Below are 22,362 nucleotides of genomic sequence, written 5' to 3'. Positions count from 1 at the left end.
GTGCCTCATTGAAATTAACACAAAAAACACTACAATAAGAGAGGTTACAAGGAAAGAATAACTTATTTTAAATGTTAAGAAATAAAATACCATTGTTACTGTTATAATCTAGTAATTTCAATTAAATATAATGAAAAAAGGATGATATCATTAATGTCAAAACAATTTTCAGATCTAGGAAACGGTAGTGGGAAAATTCTAGTCCTGGGTGTATTACTTAGCAGATATTAGGCAAGTCACTTAACCTTTCAGATTCTCCATCTACGAAATGGGAGACCATTCATCTGCCTTAACTTTCATGAGGCTTTTGTAAGATAAATTAGCTAACATATATGAAGAGTATTTTTCATGAACTCCAAAAGGTTAATCAAACATAAGATATTAATCAAACCTAAGATATTGTTAAATTTCCCACAGGTCAATAGGCAACTCAAAACATGTGTTCTTAGGTTTTTAATCACATGTTGAAAGCTCTCTGGCCACATAACCACAAAGGAGCACCACTGCCATTAAGCAACATTAAAAATGAAGAGCAATAATATGAAATGTGATTTGTATATTTTCTACAGAATTGTTCATGCTTTGCATTCACTTGCATTATTTTGCAAACCAGTAAACCAAAGTGTGTTCCATGAGGGATCTAAGGTGACAACTTTCAGCCAAAAGTTCCACGTCTAAAGATTAAACTAAGAAATGGCAGGATAATTAATTATACTTTACAGGTAAGACAGAATATGGCAATTTCTCTTATTACAGAGCATGATGATGACACCATGGAAAGTGAGCACAGCTACTATCTGGTCAGTGGCTCTCTATTATATTCTGAGAAAGGGAGCTTTCTAGAGTGAATGAAATGCATTAACCAGTACTGGACAATCTGGAAAATATAAGTCCAAATACTTAATTAAGGGTATAAGTTTAAGGAAAGGAGTTATTCTTTGTGAATTTGTTCTACATGCATAAGCTATTAAGTTTTACTATTCTCAACATCATAATCTGGTGAAATTCCTAGCACCATGGAAAACACATGCAATAGAAACACTATTGTTTCCTTACTTTCCATTAACGACAACTAAAATATTTTTTGGAGTTCTGCCAACATTGAATTTAATACCTAACTAGAAGTTATAAAGACACCAGAAAACTCCCCAAATTCCACTTAATTCCTCAGCAAGCAAAATTCTGTTTATCAAAAAGGACTTATCATCCCTCAAATTTAAAACTTTATACTGTGGTTAAAAAAAATTTTTTTCTTAAAAAAATAATTCAAACTTTGGAGAACACTTCAGAATAATAACTCAATTTTATTAATTTTAAAGTATCTGAAAAGTATAAAAACACATTTGCCATTTGTAAATGAATGTGGCTGAATTATAAGCTCTCGAGGGCTTTGAGTTCTAAAACACTACTATGATTTTAACATACAAAGGGGAAAAATCTGCATCATTAGTTCTTATAAAAATTTTCAGTATGAAAATAAATTGACAGATGAAATCTAATGTCACTTATGTTGCTTATTTGAATTTCAAAGGATATTTACAATACAGTGTAACAATATTTTTGAGATAATTTTACCTAATTGCAACTGCTGAATAACTGCTTAGTTGAATGCACTTTTTACCGCTTGCCACCATCTACATATAACTCTGAGAATTTAGGGGTATAAATTCTGATATTATCTAGTATCGCTTATCAATTAATGGTAGTAACAAGGGAATGCCTCAAAGTGAATATGTCTTATTAATGCCTTGTAACAGTCACCCTTTTAGATAAGTCAAATGAAAAATTGCCAACCAGCTGGTTAATTTATTCAGCACAGGTGTTCACTATTTATTTTTCAGTCATTTGCACCATTTTTCCCCACAGTATAGCTTGTTGCAGAAATTGTATTCTTTTACTTTGATGTATGCACTTTGTGCTAAGGCCATCCACTTTTGATTTTCACAGTACACGTTACACTGCTACCCAGCTGTTTATTCCTGCAAATAAATGTTTAATGGTTAGTCATAAGAATCAGACTATCAAAAACTTGTTCCAGAAAACAGCAATATAAAAAAACAACTGTAGTCGATTTTGAATTGCTGCAATATAATATATTGGTAGATATATTTCCTTATTTGTTACCAACTTAAAATGTTAACACGTTCAGTAGAATATAGCTGAAGTATCAACCTCTTGTCACATTTCTCCAAGAACAAAATAGCATAAGGTGGTGTACAGTAGGTACTATTGGTTGCCTAATCAACAACTATTATTGGCTTCCTCCCTGCCACAAGAGCTGCAATTTTGTTCCAATATCAGGCAGAAGGTACCCAGAACTAGGGGATGGATCATGACTGATTAAAACCAATTATGGTAATTTTACTGCCCTTTGTTAGTGCCTGATTTAAGAGTGAGCAGGTTATGTAGTTTTAGCCAGTGAGACAAGGGAGAATCTGCTGGGGGCTTTGGTAAAGACTCCCTAGTATAATAGTAACAAACAAACAAACAAAAGCATACACATGTTAGAAGAAAATCTCTCCCCCTTCATTTCACGTTGAGATTTCTGCTGTGTGAAAACCTGTTCAGAATCGTGGCAACTATCTTGTAACTCTGGACAGGAAGCTAAGAGAAGTGCTGGGCACCTACCCCAACTCTTATGTGATTAAGATTCTCAATTAGTAAATTCTGCAACAGGACCAACCAATCCACCCACCTGCCTACCCTCCCACCTACCCATCCACTTTTAGTTGGGCACTGTGTCACTTATAGCCTAAAACAAACTTACTTGTACACAGTGGTAAATTATAGCTTCCTCTAAATTATAAAACTTATAGGTGATTTTTCATTTTTTTAAATTTTGTATTTCTTTCTTCTTATTAGTATTATTATGTTTTTGCTTAAAAGGCTCATGTTACTTATAAAATTTTTAAATTAAAGTTTTAGAATCTAAAGTAAATAAACAGAATTTTAGATGACTATTACAATGTCTTTATTTTAGTATCAATCCACCAAAGAGCTGGTTCATCTGTAAATCTAAGAAGCAAGTTTTCATCCTGTTTTAACATTATCACGCCAGAACGGAGGAAACAATGTTCAGTATTATGCAAAAAAAGAAAGGACAAAAAAGGTACAAGTTCTTGCCAATATTTTAGAAAGACAAAAATCTCTTCTCACTAAAGAAACTACATGACATCATGTAATTAATAGGCAATCATCTTTTACCTAAGAACTGTTTGGGTTTGTGTAAATTAAGTGTGAACTAATGTACTGTGCCTTTTCATCTTCTGTTGGATATTTAAAACCAGAAATAGCAGCTGCTTTTATTCCCTCACCTAAACTACTGTATCTTGTGGCATACCAACTACAGTCACAACAACTAAAGGTTACTGGATTCATCCCTTATCTTCCAAACATTGGGAGTTAGGCACTTTAATTCCCCAATATAGATATAATTACTTTACAATTCTAAACACTATTCTAGTAAATTAAAGAAGTAAATGTACTTCTTTAGGTGCTAGTCTTCACAAAGGAAATACTTTATTCACTTGGTGGAATGGCTTCCTTGATGCGCATACATGTATTTATCTGATTCCTGAAATACAATGTGACACAATGGAAACAGCACAAACTTTTGAGTTAGATAGATGTGGGCTCAAATCCTGGTTCTCCTATCTCTGGCTCTCTCTGGTCATAGCACAGATTAAATGATGAAATAAAATATGTAAGGAAGCAAGTTATAGCAGCTGCCACAAAGATAATATACAATAAATGCTATAGTTCTTTTACTCTTCCCTTCTATAAGTCAACTGTATAATCACAAAATTTGTTTCAAAGAAAGATAATCTATGTATAGCAAAAGTATTTCTGGCCCAAACTAGAGATTATCTCACTTATTACAAGCAGCATTCAGGGTAACAAATCACTGATAAAACAAAACAATCTGGGTAGTTCTTTATAGAATCTGTGATAACTGGACTTAAGTTACGAAAAGAGACTAATCCCTACAATTTCTATTTTAATATTTAGCCTAACTATGCAATAACCAAAAAATACTAACTTTAATGTTCAAAAGATCACTAAAACCTTTAGATTGAACACTTAAGAATTATTTTTGAAAATAAGTAAAGTCAACAATCATTAAAAAAAAATAATGTGCCATCCTATATGTTTACATTAGAATATGGTGTTACTGACTTGCCATGTAGTTTGAGGTATTTTCCAAGCAGTGGTGATGGGTTTGCACTGATCTACTTGCATCCTTGCCCTGTCCTCCTTGTAATCAAAGATTAAAAATCAAAAGGCTACTGGTTATGACTATAATATTGTTTGTGGCCAAGAGATAGACACTATTCTTCCTTGATGAAATATCAAGCGACATCTATGAGAATCAAACCATAGATTTTGGCCTAATAAACGTCAACTCTATAAGCTAACTCATCTGGTCTAAGATGGGAAGACAAGTCATAATATTTCAGCGTTCATATCATTATAAAGCTATCTTTACATGATATTTTGGAAATTTACCAAATTATCAATATTTAAAACAATATTCTATATGCATAATTTACCAAGGATTGAGGTTTGACTTCTCTCTATACGCCTGATGCAACTAAATAAAATAAACTCTTGGCATGAATGACCATTAAAGTGTAAGGCTTTTGGTAATTTGTCATTTGGTCAGATTGTGGATTTGACTTGCATATGCTGAGAGAGTAGTGTACAAGATCAAGATAATTAGCAAGTGAGAGAACCTAAATGATTGCCCAGCATTAGCGTATAATTACAAAGTCCTCAGGAAGTGATAATAACTTCCTTTATGAAAAAAATGCTCATTAAGTGAGCCTAAGGATAAGCAGAAAATACAATTAACTTGCAGTATGTGGCTATGGACAGAAAACACATGACTCTCAATAGAAAATAGACTAAAACAAAAGTCAGTGGAAAGGAAGACGTAAAACCGTTCCTCTTTGCAGAAAACATGACTGGCTATGCAAAAATCCGAAGGAATCTACCAAAAAAATCCTAGAATAAGCACGTTCAGCAAGATTTCAGGATAAAAGATGAATGCATAAAAACCAATTATATTTCTAGATACGAATAATGAACAAGTGAAAACCAAAATTAAAAAGGCAATAATACCACTTACAATTGCACTTGCTCCAAAGAAAATTAAATACTTAGGTATACAATTAACAAAACATGTACAGAACTGGTATGCTGAAAATTACACAATCCTGTAGAATGAAATCAAAGATGACCTCCCTAAATGGAGAGGCATACCTTGTTGATGGATTGGAAGACTCAAAATAATAAAGATATCAATTCACCCCAGGTTGATCTGTAACTTTACTGCAGTTCCTATCAAAATTCCAGCAATGTTTTCTAGACATGGACAGGCTTATTAAAACATTTATATGGAAAGGCATAAACTGTAGGACAGCTAAAACAATCTTGGTAAAGAAGAATAAATTGGGGGAAATCATTCGAACTGATGTTAAGTCCAACTATATAGCTGCAGTAATCAAAACAGTGTGATATTGGTGTGGGAAAAGACATAGACATCAATGGAACAGAAAACAGAATCCAGAAATAGACCATCCAAGTCCAGCCAGTTGATTTTTGACAAAGATGCAAAAGTAACTCAATGGAGGAAAAACAGCCTTTTCAACAAATAGTACTGAAGCAACTGGATATCCTTAGGTTAAAAAAAAATGAACATTGACCTAAACCTCACACCTTATACAAAAAATAATTCAAAGTGGATCATGGACTTAAATGTAAAACGTAAAACTACACAATATTTTTTTTAAAAAAATAGGACAAAATCTCTTGGCTCTACAGCTAGGCCAAGAGTCAGAAGAAAAATTTGATAAATTGGACCTCATCAAAATTTAAAACATTTGCTCTGCAAAATACCCTGTGTAAAGAGGATGAAAGACAAGCTACAGACTGGGGGAAAAACTTGCAAACCACATATCTAACAAGGGACACATTTAAAATATATAAAGAACTCTTAAATCTCCACAGGAAAAAAAAAGTCCATCCAATTAAAAAATGAGCAAAAGACATGAACAGATATTTCACCAAAAAGGACACATGGGTGGCAAATAAGCACATGAAAAGATATTCAAAATCAGCCATCAGGGAAATGCAAATTAAAACCACAACAAGATATCACTACTACACACCTACAAGATTGGCTAAACTAAAAAAGTTACACCACCAAATGATGGTGAGGATACGGAGAAACTGAATCACTCACACATGCCTGGTGGGAATGTAAAATGGTACCGCTTCTCTGGAAAAGTCAGTTTCCTCTAAAACTAAACATATATATGACCCAGGAATTGTACACTTGGGCATTTATCCCAGAAAAATAAAAATTTATGTTCACACAAAATCCTGTAAACCAACATTTATAGCATTCTTATTTGTAACAGACAAAATGGAAACAGCCCAGATGTTCTTCAATGGATGAATGACTAAACAAACTGTGGTACACTGCTACCATGGAATACTACTCAGCAATAAAAAGGGACAAAATACTAATGCAAGCAACAACCTAGATGAATCTCTGGGTAACTATGCTGAGTGTAAAAAGCCAGTGGCAAAAGGTCACATACTGTACAGTTCCATTTACATAATGTCCTCAAAAATGACAAAATTAGGGGGCTTCCCTGGTGGCGCAGTGGTTGAGAGTTTGCCTGCTGATGCAGGCGACACGGGTTCGTGCCCTGGTCTGGGAAGATCCCACATGCCGCGGAGCAGCTGGGCCCGTGAGCCATGGCCGCTGAGCCTGCGTGTCCGGAGCCTGTGCTCTGCAATGGGAGAGGCCACAACAGTGAGAGGCCCACGTACCACAAAAAAAAAAAAAGACATAATTATAGAGTTGGGAAACCGATTAGTGTTTGCCAGGAGTTAGGACTTTGGGGAAGGAGATGAGGTGTGATTATAAAATGGCAACAGGAGGGATCCCTGTGGTGATGGAACTGATCTGTTCTCTGACTGTGGTGATGGTTACATGAACCCACATATGTGTTAAAACTGTACAGAATGAAACACAGACACACACACACACACACTATATCCACAAAATGTAACAGTAACATCAATAACACATATGTAAACAAAGCAGTAACAACAAAAAGCCAGGAACCTGCACCATATTTTTCATTACATATTTACAAAAGGGGATTCACAAGGAATTTTGTGATGTATCCCACAAGAATGTTGAGGATCTACTACATAGTGATATCATTTCTTAGGGAGAAAATGAGGGAATTTTCTAAGAAAACCAAAACTAATCTCTTAAAATGATAAAATTTTTATTTTAATCAGTTTTTTTTTTATTTATTTATTTTTTTTGGCTTCGTTGGGTCTTTGTTGCTGCCGACTTTCTCTAGTTGCGGCCAGAGGGGGCTACTCTTTGATGCTGTGTGCGAGCTTCTCATTGCGGTGGCTCCTCTTTGTTGCTGAGCACAGGCTCTAGGCGCATGGGCTTCAGTAGTTGTGGCTCGACGGCTCAGTAGTTGTGGCTCAAGGGCTCTAGAGCACTGTCTCAGTAATTGTGGCACATGGGCTTAGTTGCTCTGCGGCATGTGGGATCTTCCCAGACCAGGGCTCGAAACCACATACCCTGCATTGGCAGGCGGATTCTTAACCACTGTGCCACCAGGGAAGCCCTCTAATCAGTTTTAATACTCATCTTTCTAAAGTGTATTTCAAATATCCCCACCTTTTCAAGTGGAGTAGAGAGAACATAATTTAACTTTTGCCTGAAGACATCAGGATAGAATTATGATCATCAATTGTTATACTGTGCTATAATACAGTGATGTCTTTGAGGGATCCTGATTCGAAGCCATTTGCCCCTACACTAAATGGCCCAAAGCCTGCTCTCAGCTTTCTGATTCTGTCTACTTTTCCTCTGTTAGTCTATCAACTAACACGTAAAACAGCAGCATGTTGGAGCCCACAGGGACTTCTGAGATGACCTAGTCCAAGGGGACATCTTTTGCTCAGTATCACACAGTAAGTTGAATCATAAAGACAGGAGTATAACCCTGGTCTCAGTGTGGTTCTCAGTGTGCCTGCCTCCAGCAGACACCCCTTTCCTATTTGCCGCTTTAAACTACTATAGTAGGAAAACCAGAAAATAGGGTTGTCAGAAATATGTATTCAACAAAGTTTTTGATTTAAGCTAGTGGGTCCTGGGTGATGAATTCTCATATAAAGTAAATCTTTGTGACAGGTATTTTGGCCCTAGTCCTTTTCATATAATGCCAAGTTTGTGGTCATGATCCAAAAGGTTAAGGATGCCATAGTCTGGCTGGGGCTAAGAAAGGTACTGTTATTCCTGTTTACTCATGTTTGTAGCACTTATTATAGACAAGTGGATTTTCTGTACATTCCCCCACTGGATGCTCTTAGGGCTCATCCTGCTTACTATGGCATTAATAACTAGCTACCCTTTTCCAAGTAAATGAAGACATATAGAACATTATCCCAGTTCACCTCTTGTTCCACACTCTAATGGGCAATGAAAATATATAGCAGAGTCCTACTTTTCTGTTTTAAAACAAACCTTCCACCACCAATCTTTTATCACTTTCAGAAGTTCCAAAAATGAAACTGAAGAGATCAGAAATAAAAAACAAGATGATTTCATCTGCACTCAAAATGTGTCATTTCAGTCACCAGAAACCATAAACACTAATTGTCATGAAGCATAGAGAAATCAAAGGCCTTGAAATAGCAAAAGTACCTCTCAAAGGGCCTGAGTGTGACTGCCACTATATTCTAGTCAAGTAGTATTCATGGACACACAAGAAAGTTACCAAATGTTTACTCTTGGTTTCATTAAAGCATATGAATTTTCAGTTGAGATCACCTTCTGTTCTAGATCTGTCTACGCTGGGTCTAAACAATATCAGAGAGTTACACCTTTCCATACTGAATGCCATTTAGCATTATGCAAATTGTAATACGTATCTGACATTTCAAAGGCTGTCCTTTTGCAGAAAATCATAGAATATTAACTATGTATTAATGGCAGAAAATGCTAGTCACCTGACAGATATGAATATAGGTTAAGAAATCAACCACAGGTTCCCCAACTTTTCACAGGCTCAGGTCACGCTTACCACTGTGCCACAACAAGGATATGTATGGTGACAGTACACGTCCTGAAAAATTTCTAATATCTTGGATTTTAAGTTTTAATTACTATTAAAGAGCTTGACAGTCTGATTTCTAAATCCCTCAACTCCATAACTCCATAACAGTTGAACTGAACTGTGTGATTGTTACCTTTCAGCCCATCAAAAATGTCATCTGAAAAAATAAACTATTCCAATTGTTTTAAAACAATTAATCCTTTCACTCAGAAGGAGAAACTAAAAACATTACTTCCCCCCTACTTCTCTCTGGATTTACAAAAATATGCCCCCAGATGTCATGGCCACTCAATTTGATTTTTTTAATTCAAAATTATAATTTTCCATTTTGCTACACTTAATGTTATCTAAGAGTTAGAAGAACACTGAATTAGGATTAAAAATCCCTGGGCTTTAATCTTGGACTCCACCACTATCTAGCTTAGGTATGGCCTTGACATTTATCAAGCCATGTGACCTTCAGCAAATTAAACTCTTTGAGCTCCACTGAGGACTCTGTGAAAAATCTAACTAATACTATTTGCTCTATCCTAGCACAGGAGCATTGTAAGGATCAAATAAGAACACTCTTGCACTGCTGGTGGGAACGTGAATTGGTACAGCCTCTATGGAGAACAGTATGGAGGTTCCTTAAAAAACTACAACTAGAACTACCATATGACCCAGCAATCCCACTGCTAGGCATATACCCTGAGAAAACCATAATTCAAAAAGAGACATGTACCAAAATGTTCATTGCAGCTCTATTCACAATAGCCCGGAGATGGAAACAACCTAAGTGTCCATCATCGGATGAATGGATAAAGAAGATGTGGCACATATATACAATGGACTATTACTCAGCCATAAAAAGAAACAAAACTGAGCTATTTGTAATGAGGTGGATAGACCTAGAGTCTGTCATACAGAGTGAAGTAAGTCAGAAAGAGAAAGACAAATACCATACACTAACACATATATATGGAATTTAAGAAAAAAATGTCATGAAGAACCTAGGGGTAAAACAGGAATAAAGACACAGACCTACTTGAGAATGGACTTGAGGATATGGGGAGGGGGAATGGTAAGCTGTGACAAAGCAAGAGAGAGGCATGGACATATATACACTACCAAACGTAAGGTAGATAGATAGTGGGAAGCAGCCGCATAGCACAGGGAGATCAGCTCAGTGCTTTGTGACCACCTGGAGGGGTGGGATAGGGAGGGTGGGAGACGCAAGAGGGAAGAGATATGGGAACAGATGTATATTTATGACTGATTCACTTTGTTATAAAGCAGAAACTAATAAAAAAATACAAAAAAAAATAATGTATTTAAAAGAGCTCGCGGGATTTCCCTGGAGGTCCAGTGGTTAAGACTCCATGCTTCCACTGCAAGGGGTGTGGGTTCGATCCCTGGTCTGGGAAGTAAGATCCCACATACCACGCAGTGCGGCCAAGGAAAAAAAATTTTTAATAAAAAGTAAAAATAAAAGAGCTCAGTAAATTATAAGTCATTAATATATTATCTAAACAGAGAAAACTGAAAGTTTTATTTTTTTCTTCCAGTTTTATTGTGATATAATTGACATAATGGCACTGTATAAGTTTAAGGCGTACAGCATAATGATTTGATTTACATACATCATGAAGTGATTATCACAATAAGTTTAGTGAACATTCATCATCTCATACAGATACAAAATTAAAGAAATAGAAAAAATATTTTTCCTTGTGATGAGAACTCTTAGGATTGACTCTCTTAACAACTTGCATATATAACACACAGCAGTGTTCATTATATTAATCATGTTGTACATTATATCCTTAGTACTTACTTATAACTGGAAGTTTGTAACTTTTGACTGCCTTCATCCAATCCTCCCTGCACCCTGCCGCCACCCCCCACACCCCCACCCCCGTCTCTGGTAACCACAAATCTGATCTCTTTTTCTATGAGTTTGTTGGTTTTTGAAGTTTAATTGCGACAACATTGATGGACCTAGAGGGTATTATGCTAAATGAAATAAGTCAGATAAAGACAAGTACTACATGATATCGCTTATATGTGGAATCTAAAAACTATTACAAATGAACAAACATAACAAAACTTATGTTACATTTTTAAAAATGCAAACCAGCATATCAAGTAGATTTGTAGCAACCAATGCCATATAAATTCTTACTGCTGGCTTCTTCTGAAGACATGTGAATAAGAAGTCATGAACATAGTTTATTGTAAGTAAATACTTTTCATACCTGGCATAACAAATCACTTCCACATGTTGAATGGTTTTGTCCTTCCTGCTAAGAGCAATAGCTTCTTCATTTTCAAGGATCTTCTCTTGCCACAGTGTGCATTCATTTACAATATCACTGCTTTCCTAAACAATATACAGATAAGAAATTGTAATTAAATTGGGTACTCTGAACCTCTACTTTTCTGAGAAAATTTATACCTTTCTAAATTCACGCTTTTCCTCTCATCCCATCAAAATGCACATATTACTTATTAATAATAAAGTTTTACATTTTGTTGTTAAAATAGCAGGCCCAAAATTACTTCATTCTGCTTACTTTCAGATTTTTGAAGGTTGGTCACTAGCCGTGTCAAATTTTGATTATATGTAAAAGTATTTTTGAAAAGTACTCAGCCCAGTATAACTAAGGACTTTATAATAATCGACCTGAATATTTTATATTTAGAAATACAATAAAAACAAGAACGTATAACAAAGTATATAAACTCTCACTAAGGATTGAAAGTGGCCCTTTAAGTTTTTCAATAATTCCTAATTATATTTTATGGAGAAAGTTACATGATACAATATTTGAATACAGGGGATTTTTGAAGATGTCAAGATATACATTTTCCAAAGGCCAAGGATCAATTTTTAATCTGTTTAAAATTTTAATCCATTTGTTACACATCTCTCAGAGAGAAAAATGTTTTAATATATTATATATAGTCAACAAACTAGTAGTGAAATATAACTACAGTAGCCTTTGTTTTAAGCAAATTCACCTCAGAAAATTTCTAAAGTTACAGATTTCATAAAGTAGGGCAATAATTATTTTTAAAAGGCTGCATTGTCCTGAATTTAATATTTTAAGCTGAAGAAAAGTAGTGGCAGATGGCTCTTATTATCAAGTGTAATTATTAGACAGCATTAAACATTCCAACGTAAATAGAAGAGGAGGTGAAGTACGGGAACTTTGAACATATAGACAGGGGTTAGCAGCCTGAAAAAAGAACTATGGACCAGGGACAAAGAGTGAAGGGAAAAACGATATGGTGACAGAGTCAAGATGTTGGAGTAAAAGAAGCATTAAAATCAAAGAATCATCTACAAAAATATTTTGTTTTAATAAATCTAACCCATTACCAAAATTTATTTTTTTAAAATCCCTTCACTCACCAAAAATTTTCCATTCAGACAATTAGGGTATTTTTGTTGCTGTTGTTCTGAGAATCTAGACTAAATTTTTGCATGGAAGTATTGAATATGCCTCAACGTGAGGCGATCCTCACACACACTTCCCAAGGATAAGGTTCAAAAAAGGGTTTCTGATCAACATAAAATATTTGAGGCATATTCATTTAAACAGTTAAATGAATCTATTTATAACATTTATTTTCTTGATTTATACATAGTTTGAGTTATTACATGAAATGTTACTTTACAAATATTGCTTGTTTCTCCACACTCTCATTTCATACAATAATAAGATTCAAACTGAATCGTCAGTGCACCTTCAATGTCAATGTCTTTGTCATCACTACACTTTTTGAGTCATATATACCATTAAATCAATCAAGAAAACTAAAATGCTTAGCTTGGTACATGGTAAGTGCTTAGTTAAGTCTCAGCTGTATCATTCTTAGTTAACTGAATACAATTTTCTAGAGTCTATCATCCTCCTTTCCCAAATGTCTGAACCCTTTTGAAATACAGAAGTTTCTGGTTCTATGTATGATGTTCTCAGGAGGAATTCCATTTCAAGCCACATGCACCATTTACATAAAATTAGGACAGTTTTTTTAATGCCTCATAAAAACTGGTAAACTGCATGACAATCAACTCCCCGTGTTAAACGTACGCTGTAAATGATCTCTAAAAACTTCTTTACAATGATATCCAACAGTTGTAGTAGTGAGATCCTACCCCTAGGGAAAAAAAATTACTAAATTTATAGTTTATTTCCTTGCATTTTGTTTTTCTGTCAGGTATGATTCTGTCAGGTGACTTCTATAAATATGTAAAACCACCAATGACTGAGATCATTTCAAATTAATGTATCTTCCCCAAACACTAGGTTTTTTTCCAAAACATACTAACTGAAAGAACAATTAGTAATATGTGAGATTTTATAAGGACTGAAGTATTTTTTCTGAAAGACTGGGAGAAAAAAAATCTTGCGTGATATTTGGGCGTACAGAGTAATTAGCAAATGGTATGAAACATATATGATTTATTCTTCAGCCAACGTTATCTGTTTATACTTAAAAAGTGAAATCTATATTTTAGAGGTATTGGAAAAATATTAGCTGAAAAGGTGGCTGCACAGTTTTTGTTAAATAAGTAAATAAAAATAAGTTATCAATCCTATATTACAGATGAAACTCAGTGTCTTCTTCAATGCAGGGTTGTTATGTGATACAAAATATAACCTAGTAGATTAAAAAATCAGATAAGAACTTTACCTGGTGTTCCTTTAGCCAGGACAACAGTCCTGAAAAGCTAAAACTGGCCCAGTTTCCTCCATAGTAGCTTCTTCTGTAACAATAAAAAATAAGAGTAAAGAAAAGGGTATAAAAAAATCAAGTCACTGATCTTCATCCCATGTCATTTTCAACATTGCTACCCCAGAGTTCAAAAGCACACATAATAGGGATGCTGAGATTAGAGGAGACAGTAGAATAAAATAAATAGAAGTGGGTCTTTCAGATCTCAAAGTCAACTTTTCATTGTATAAGGAGTTAAAAGATCACTTTGGCCCCCTTAGAGCTTTCAGCACTGATCAAGTGCCACTGGATCATGTGATTGTGAACATCCTGATATGGTCACTGAGCAGTATATTTGTTTTAACATAAACAAATCCCACTCCCGGGTTAATAAAAATGGCTGGGAAGAAAATCTTGGCAGATCTCAAAGAAAGCCACTGGAAAAAACTGTTAAGTTTTCCACAAGCAGTAAATATCCACTGCTAGCACCACCACCAAACTCATCTCTCATGCCTAAATAAATAAATAAATTTTGTATATATACATATATAATTGGCTACCCGAGATCTACTGGAAGGCCCTGTGCCATTCTAAGCCTTCAGGGCCACAAATAAAAGTAGATCCTGGGACACAGTCATTCACTTCAAGATTTCTGTGGTAAGTATAACAACAACAGTATTTCCACTGGTAACTGGGTAAACTATTCTTCACTCCACAGTCCTGTGAAGATCACTCCATTTTAGAGAACCCAGAGGTCTCCCAGCTAGGATCAGGTAAACCTTGTAGACACTGGACTTCTGATTAACTTCTGTAAGTAGCAGACTTTTGGCAACCAGAACTCTCAGTACTACATACTGGGCTTCCCAATCCTTGCAAAACTCATCACGTTATACTGATTCTTTGTATGATGAGCCCCAAAGTACACTCAAACCCACCTACAATATCCACTCTAGTTCTGAGAGATTCTTGGTTTTGTTTACATTTTTGCTTCTCTGTATCCTTCTCTAATGAAATAAAAATCTATAAAAGGTCTTCTTGAAACAAAAACTGAAACCTTTAAGATGATATCTAAAATTACTCATCCATAATGCTACTGGATATCTTCTAAAAATTCTGATAGATTTCTCCTCAATCAACTCTTGATTGGTCTCAAGAAGAGTCAGTTTTCAGGCTCATATATTTTACCCAAAATCACTGCTTGCTCTAACAGAGAAAATGGTTAAACTGAACACCTGTGCAGGTAGGTCTATTAATACAGATCACTACTTTACTTATAATCTGATAGTTCTCTTGGGGATGATGCAAATCCCTACACTGTCCAGATCTCTAGAGAGCTTTAAAATTTAGGCAAAATTTCAGCTATACTAACAATTCTAGGTGTTGGAATCAAGGAAGCCTAGAAGCTATGATCCCTTGGATCAGAGACAACAGTGGAAGGAGAAGGTGGGCAATAGCCAGTATAAAGAAGAATGAGGGAAAAGAGAGGGATGTTAGAGTTTTCCCATAGCAAATTTATACTCTCCTCTCCCTTGCCTGAGAATAATACACTTCTGCCATCCCTTCCCATCCTCTAAATATATCACTCAACAAAACTATAAAATATCCTGAGTGTTGAAAAAAATAACCCTGAAACAGTGATAAAAACCACTGTCTTTACATTTTTTGCTGAGATATTTAGATTTCTTTTAAGTCACCATAAGGTCCTAAGTGAGAAGCTCTGACCACTGGGTGAAAGCTTCAAGACCTAAGTAAAAATTTTTAATGGCTACATCAATTTTTAAGTAGTAAATATATATCAGAAATCTGACAATCAGGGTAGACAAAGACTTCTCAGACAGGACACGGAAAGCAATAAAAACTATCGATAAATTAGAATTCATCAAAATGAAAAACTTTTCCACAAAATACGTCATTTCAGAAAATGAATGGGCTAGGCACAAAGTAGGAGAAATATTCACAAAACATATCTGACAAAGGACTGGTATCCAGGATATAAAGAACTCTTTCAATTTAAAAATAAGACAAATATGCAAATTTTAAAGTGGGCAAAGGGTTTGAACAGACATTTCACAAAGGAAGATAGATGTGGTTAATGAACATATGAAAAGGTGCTCAACATCATTAGTCATTGGGTAAATACACATTAAAATAAGCATTAAAAATGAACATGAGATACTGCTACACATACACCAGAATAGGTAAAATTAAAAAGACTTACAAGACCAGGTGTTGGTGTGGATGGCCAGAATGCTCACACATTTTGGTGGGAGTAAAAAATGGTACAAATACTTTGGAAAACTGTCAGGCAGTTTCTTAGCAAACTAAACATATACCAACCTATGACCCAGTAATTCCATTCCTAGGTATTTACACACAAGGAAAGCATATGTTCACAAAAGAGCTGTACAAGTTTTTTCATAGCATCTTTATTCGTCAATAGCTCCAGACTGGTAACAATTCAAATATCCATCAATAGGAGACTAGATAAATAAGCTGTGGTATATCCATATGATGGACACTATTCACTAATGAAAAGGAACAAACTACTGATACAAATATAACAACGTCAATGAATTTCAAAATACGTTATGCTAAGTGAAAGAAGCTTTGCCCCAAAAGAGTGCATTCTCCATGATTCCTTTTATATGAAGCTCTGGAACAAGCTAAATTAATTGATCTGTGGTGAAAAACATCCTAAGAGTGGTTGCCTTTGAGGGTGGGAGTAAGGGCAGGAATTGACTTTGAAGGGGCGTGAGGGAACTTTCTGGAGCGATGGCAATGTTCTTTATCTTGATAAGGTTCTTAGTTACACAAGTGTATGCGTTTGCTAAAACTTATTAAATGGTACACTTAAGATCTGTGCATTTTCTTGCAATTTTATCTCAAAAAAAAGAACCATGAATAACTAGTTAATGATACACATGCTGAAGTGTTCCAGACTGAAGGTACTGGCCTTGTACAACTTACTCTGAAATGCATAAAACAGTAAGATGGAATGATAGATGGATAGAAAAATCAATAAATGGATAATTATATAATAAAGCAAATACAGCAAAATGTTAGTGGTAGAATCTAGGTAGGGGAAACATAGCTGTTCACAGTGCAATTTTCTCAACTTTTCTGTGTATGTCTGAAAATTATCATAATAAAATTTTAGAAAAACAAAAGTAATCTAACATGAGTTTTCAAACACTGACCACAATGTGCCAATTTCCAAGATAGTTTCTGCTATTATTAAAAGTCTTAAAAAGCTCTAAGAAGGGCCATCTTGCTGTTTCTTTCCATTATTAAATGACCTGAGGTCAGTTCATGGTCAAATTCTATTTTTCTCCCCTATACTTGGTCATATGGTTTTTGACAGAGCTAATTGGTTCTAGTATTTTTCCATGCAGCTCCTATTTTCAACTTTTCCTGTTGATGTGCTCTTAACATCAGCATCTGGTGATCTCATCCAATTATGTATGTAAAAGGTGAAACATGGTTTTCATTACTGTGGTCTTTCTGACAAAAGAGGGTAACATAATTATTAATAAACGCACTATAAAACCAAAGCAGATTTTGACTAAATTTACTTTGGTATTTGCATGGTTCTAAGTATTGTTTACAATACCCTAAAGAGAAAGCCAAAGAATTTAGGTAACAAAATCACGACAAAAAGCAAAATAAAAAATCAATACAAGATTGTAATATGCTCTCTAGAACATTATTGCAATAGAAATAGTAATAATTAAAGCCCACCAAATATTTTCTTTAATTTTATCTTTAAAGATATAGCTTCAGAATTCTGACATTCAAATTCAATTATAAAATACTATTTCTACAGTCTTTAAAACTGTTTCTGTAATGAATAACAAGGCTAAGTTACTGGTTTTGTTTTTAAAACCATAGATACGATTTATTTTAAGGACAAAGTGAGAACTTCCTGACTGAGGAAAAAGGGGAATGGAATATTTTCTGCCAATTTTGTGTCACATCTGTCTCTGTACATCAAGTAAAGGAAAAAGTAGTTTATGATGAAGGATGACGTTTATCTCTATTGCCAGGAACACTATTTTATATGATGAAAAAGACTCCCTTAAAACCAGAGTCTCTGTGAAACTAGAGAGTGAGTATTCACAGTATTTAAACAGCAAACATAAAACTATTATCTAAAGCCCTCTCAAGTTTCATGATGGAAAAGTGACCTCTAATTTTTAGCTGGAACAGTAAAAATCACAAACGGACATTTTTTATTTTCAAAGGCAGAAAAGCCCAATTATCACAATACTGAGGTACAGCTTTGCATTGTGTGAAATGTTGACTTTACCATTGTAGAAAACATGGTTTTAATCTTTCTAAAATTTCATAAAGCTTACTCAAAGTACCACCTACGTTTTTCCAGACACACAAAGGAAATGAGTTACACAACTGTCTTCATTAACACCAACCAGTAAGACAGAAAAAATAGTATTAAAAGAGTAACGAGATTTCTCATCGTTTACATAGTGTTTAATATTAAAGCAACATCACTTTGCTTAATGTCTACTAACAGAAAAGAAATACATTACAGGTAGACATAAAGAAAGTTGAGCTGTAAGAGAAGGCAGAGGATGAAACCTATTAATTAGAGCCTATTAATTAAATCCTAATAATGTTCTTTTCTATTGTGCATCATAACTACAAATCAGTATTGAATATTTAGCAACAGCCATAGTTACATGATGCTAAACTGCATCCTGTATTGGGAAATGGCTTCTGTAAACAAGGACAAGAACATTGACAAAAGATAGAGCTACTGACATTCAGGCACATTCATCTGGGAACCATTTTAATTATTAGGAAACTGAGGAGTTGAAAATGTTTTCAGGAAGGTAGCAGATGGAGGGCAAACCTGCTCAACAGAAAAGAGAAGCAGCTTAGCCTAAACTCTAGATGCCTGTATTCTATATTCACTGCTCCTAAATTCCTTTTCCTAGGATAGTAGTAATACCACCTTCCACTGACAGCATCTTTCATTTTCAAAATTGTTTTCACAACTATTTTCTCATGGATTCTTCCAACAATCTTGTGAGGCAGATAAGGGTGTTATTTTACAGATGAAGACACAGAAAACGGTCTATGTAGAGATTAAGTCATTTCAGGGCCACACAGCTACAACTGGCAGGACTGCCACTGAAACTTAGCCTTCCAAACCCTAATCCTGTCTGCTGCAACAAACAATCCCAAACATCTAAGCTGGCTAGCAACATTTAGACCATAGGATACTATAATGGTCGCTGTGGTTTAATGAAGCCAAACACTTAGATATCAAACAGCACCTGGACCCAATTACTAAATTCACCTTTACCAAACTGTATCCCATCAATAACATGGGCTGTTAACAGGGATTCCAAGAAAAAAGTTTCAATGACAAAATAAATTTGGAACATGCTACATTTAAAAGAGTAAAACCACCAGAAAATGGTTTATTTATGGCAGACCTTCTCAGCACCATTAAGTATCTTAATGTCTGTTCTCTCCAAGAAGGAATACATTCAGTTAACCAATGAGCATTTTTTTTCTTGAAACAGCATTTGGTTCAACAGCGTATTTTGAGAAATGCTGGCTTAATTCATGTTAAGGGGAAGAAGAAAAATAGGTACTATATATGTTGAGCTTGTCATTTTCCATTCACTATCTCATTTAATCTTGACAAGAATCCTGAGAGATCAGTGCTATAATTATCCCCATTTTAAAATTAGAAGGAAAAAGAAAAAGACCAACCATGAAGTTGAGTATCTTGTTTTAACTCACTCAGCTAGGAAATGGCAGAGCCGGCCCTTAATTAAGCCCAGGGCATATCAGGCCCCCAAGCCTATGCTCTTTCCACTATATAAAACACTGCCTGCTATAATAAACAGGATTGGAATACTTAAAATTATAAACATAAGCACATAATACAAATCTTGGAATCTGACTTACTGTAAGTAAACGCGATGGGATCTATTGATATTTACAGACATTAGATGGGATGAAGTCTAATTTTTGTTTTGTTTCTCCAACTCATCTGGATAATGAAAATGGAATAATAACTTCATGAATACATCTACTCTAATGCCAAACCTGGAGGGACTATTCATTTCTAGGACCTAAAATACAATCAATTTTATTACATATCTCATATTTAATGTGCACAAATATCTTTATGTATATGATAGGAGTAGGAAAATAATAGTGTGGCATGTCTACTTGTATCAATTTGCCAGCTATACACCATGCACACTGAAAGAGGCTCTATTCTATTTAAATTTGGTTGTAGTATTACAAAGAACCATGACATGTTTGTCTTCCTTGTTGACAAATAACAGAACAGCTCAGGGAATATAATAGACTTACCCCCTACACAAATTCTCATTTACTAAAAGCTCCATATACTTGATACACAAGAAAGTCAAGCTCCTTTCACCATACCCTCATTCTAAGATCAAGGAAGGTCAGCCTCCTTGGTAGAGTATGCAGATGCAGTTCTAATGTTAGAGAGGAAGACCAAGCCCTTACTTGGTTTTTAGAGTCCTATAAAGCTATAGGAAACTGCTTTGGCAATTAAATCAGTCTGCCAGAACGAAATGGCAGGCTGTGTTCCCAGTCATTAGGGCTGGAGAAGAGACCTTCCTATGTTTAGAGTTATTAGTCATTCCACACTAGTCCACCCATTCAAATCCATTTTTAGACAACCAAGCCAGGTAGACGAGTGGGTAATGTACAAAGGCTGCCCTCAATTCTTGTCTTCCTCTATGATCTCATCTATTCCAACTGACTCAATCATCACTTCTCTATCAATGACTCACAAATTGCCATCTCCAATCTGGGCCCTCTGGGGAGAGCTCCAGACTCATAGCTATTGACATTTCTGTACTGAAAATACATATCATGAGTCATTAGCTTACTGGACATCACCCTCCACTAAATATCCCAGATTAATTTTAATCTCTACAGGTCCAAAAGGCAAATTTATTAACTGTCCCCCACCCAAAATTTGGTTTTCCTCCTGATTTCCCCATTTCAATAAATGCCAACACGATTCTCACAGCTGCCAATGCTAGAAAATCTTGAACTCACTCATCATCCCTTACTCATTTGTCAATTCTAGTTAATTTCTCAAACCCTTTCTATCTTTGGATTCTTACAACTGCTGCCTTATTTCAGGCCCTCTCTCTTATCCCATTTTTTTCATTAGCCTCCTCAAAGGTTTCCCTGCCTCTAGTTGCTTCCCTTCCAACCCAACCTTCACATTACTGCCATTGTGATCAGGTCTTGACAGACCACATTATGTCATTCCCTGGCATAAAGATGTTTAATGGTTTACTAATGCCTCTAGAGTAGAGTCCAAAATCCTTGGCATCGCTCTAAGAACCTTCAAAACTTACTTCCAACTTACTGTCCATCTTTATCTCTAGACATCACTCTTCTCTGCCATGCATCCAATACATTAGCCACAACCACACAGTTAACACTGCCTGAGTGAGTCAAGCGCCTGCATGTCTCTCTGCTTTTATTAATGCTATATCCTATACCCAAGGTTATTCCATCACAAAACTAATGGTGGAACTAGTCAAACCAGTCGGAACTACTCAAATCCAGTATCATTTTCTCTGTGAAGCCTTCAGCTCTCCAATATATAAATAAAACTGATCTTTGTGCTTCTAGAGCTCTGCACATACTTCTGTAAGAGCTGTCATACTGTCTTTTTTTTTTTTGGTGGTACGCGGGCCTCTCAACGCTGCGCCCCCCTGCCCCATGCCACCCACGCTGCGGAGCACAGGCTCCGGACGCACAGGCCCAGCGGCCATGGCCCACAGGCCCAGCCGCTCCGTGGAACGTGGGATCCTCCTGGACCGGGGCACGAACCCACGTCCCCTACATCGGCAGGTGGACTCTCAACCACTGTGCCACCAGGGAAGCCCCATACTGTCTTTTTTAATGTGAAAAAAGAAATTCACGTGTATTTACAGGTATAACAATTCATGCATTGATAAAGAGGTAGTAATATGATTGCTTTACTGTAGCGCAGTATAACCGATATGATTGCTTCATGGTAGCCTAGCCTATACACTAATGAATGAATCATACAATTTTTATCTGTCATATTGTCTTGTAATTAGACTGCATGAGTGTTTCCTCTGACTAGACCAGGAGAAACTTAAGGGCAATAACAGCAGTTTGGTCATCTTGGAACCCTTAATGCATGGTCATAATTGTTAACTAAGAGGAGTAAATGCATTGCTATTAATCAAGGCTTCAGGATCATATGGACCTGGGTTCAAACCCCAGCTGTGCCTCTTACTAGCTGTGTGACCTCAGTCAATAACCTTACAGTTACTCTTTAAAAGCCTCAATTTCTTTATCTTAAAAATAGGAATGAAAGCACTTAAAGCAGTGCCTAGTCCATAGTAAGTTATCATCCTCCCCCACCCTCTATACCAAGTGTAGACACAGGAGAACACGCCCACAGGAGTCTCCAGTGCCCTTTTCATTGGCAATT

The 22,362-nt window shown here is 35.6% G+C and overlaps 1 protein-coding gene across 2 annotated transcripts in view; it reads right to left on the bottom strand.

Moving 5' to 3' along the window:
- The window catches only part of CHM (CHM Rab escort protein), a 184,096-nt gene that overhangs the window by 127,096 nt on the left and 34,638 nt on the right, over positions 1-22,362 (bottom strand). For both annotated transcript variants that reach the window (XM_060087621.1, XM_060087622.1), the window contains exons 3-4: positions 13,842-13,914; positions 11,396-11,520 (exon numbers count right to left, since the gene is read on the bottom strand). In XM_060087621.1, coding sequence (XP_059943604.1) covers positions 11,396-11,520; positions 13,842-13,914 — 198 coding nt within the window. The remainder of the gene's footprint in view (positions 1-11,395; positions 11,521-13,841; positions 13,915-22,362) is intronic.

Source organism: Mesoplodon densirostris, chromosome X (assembly GCF_025265405.1).
Source record: "Mesoplodon densirostris isolate mMesDen1 chromosome X, mMesDen1 primary haplotype, whole genome shotgun sequence".
Classification (NCBI taxonomy): domain Eukaryota; kingdom Metazoa; phylum Chordata; class Mammalia; order Artiodactyla; family Ziphiidae; genus Mesoplodon; species Mesoplodon densirostris.
This window is presented reverse-complemented; position numbering and strand designations above follow the sequence as displayed.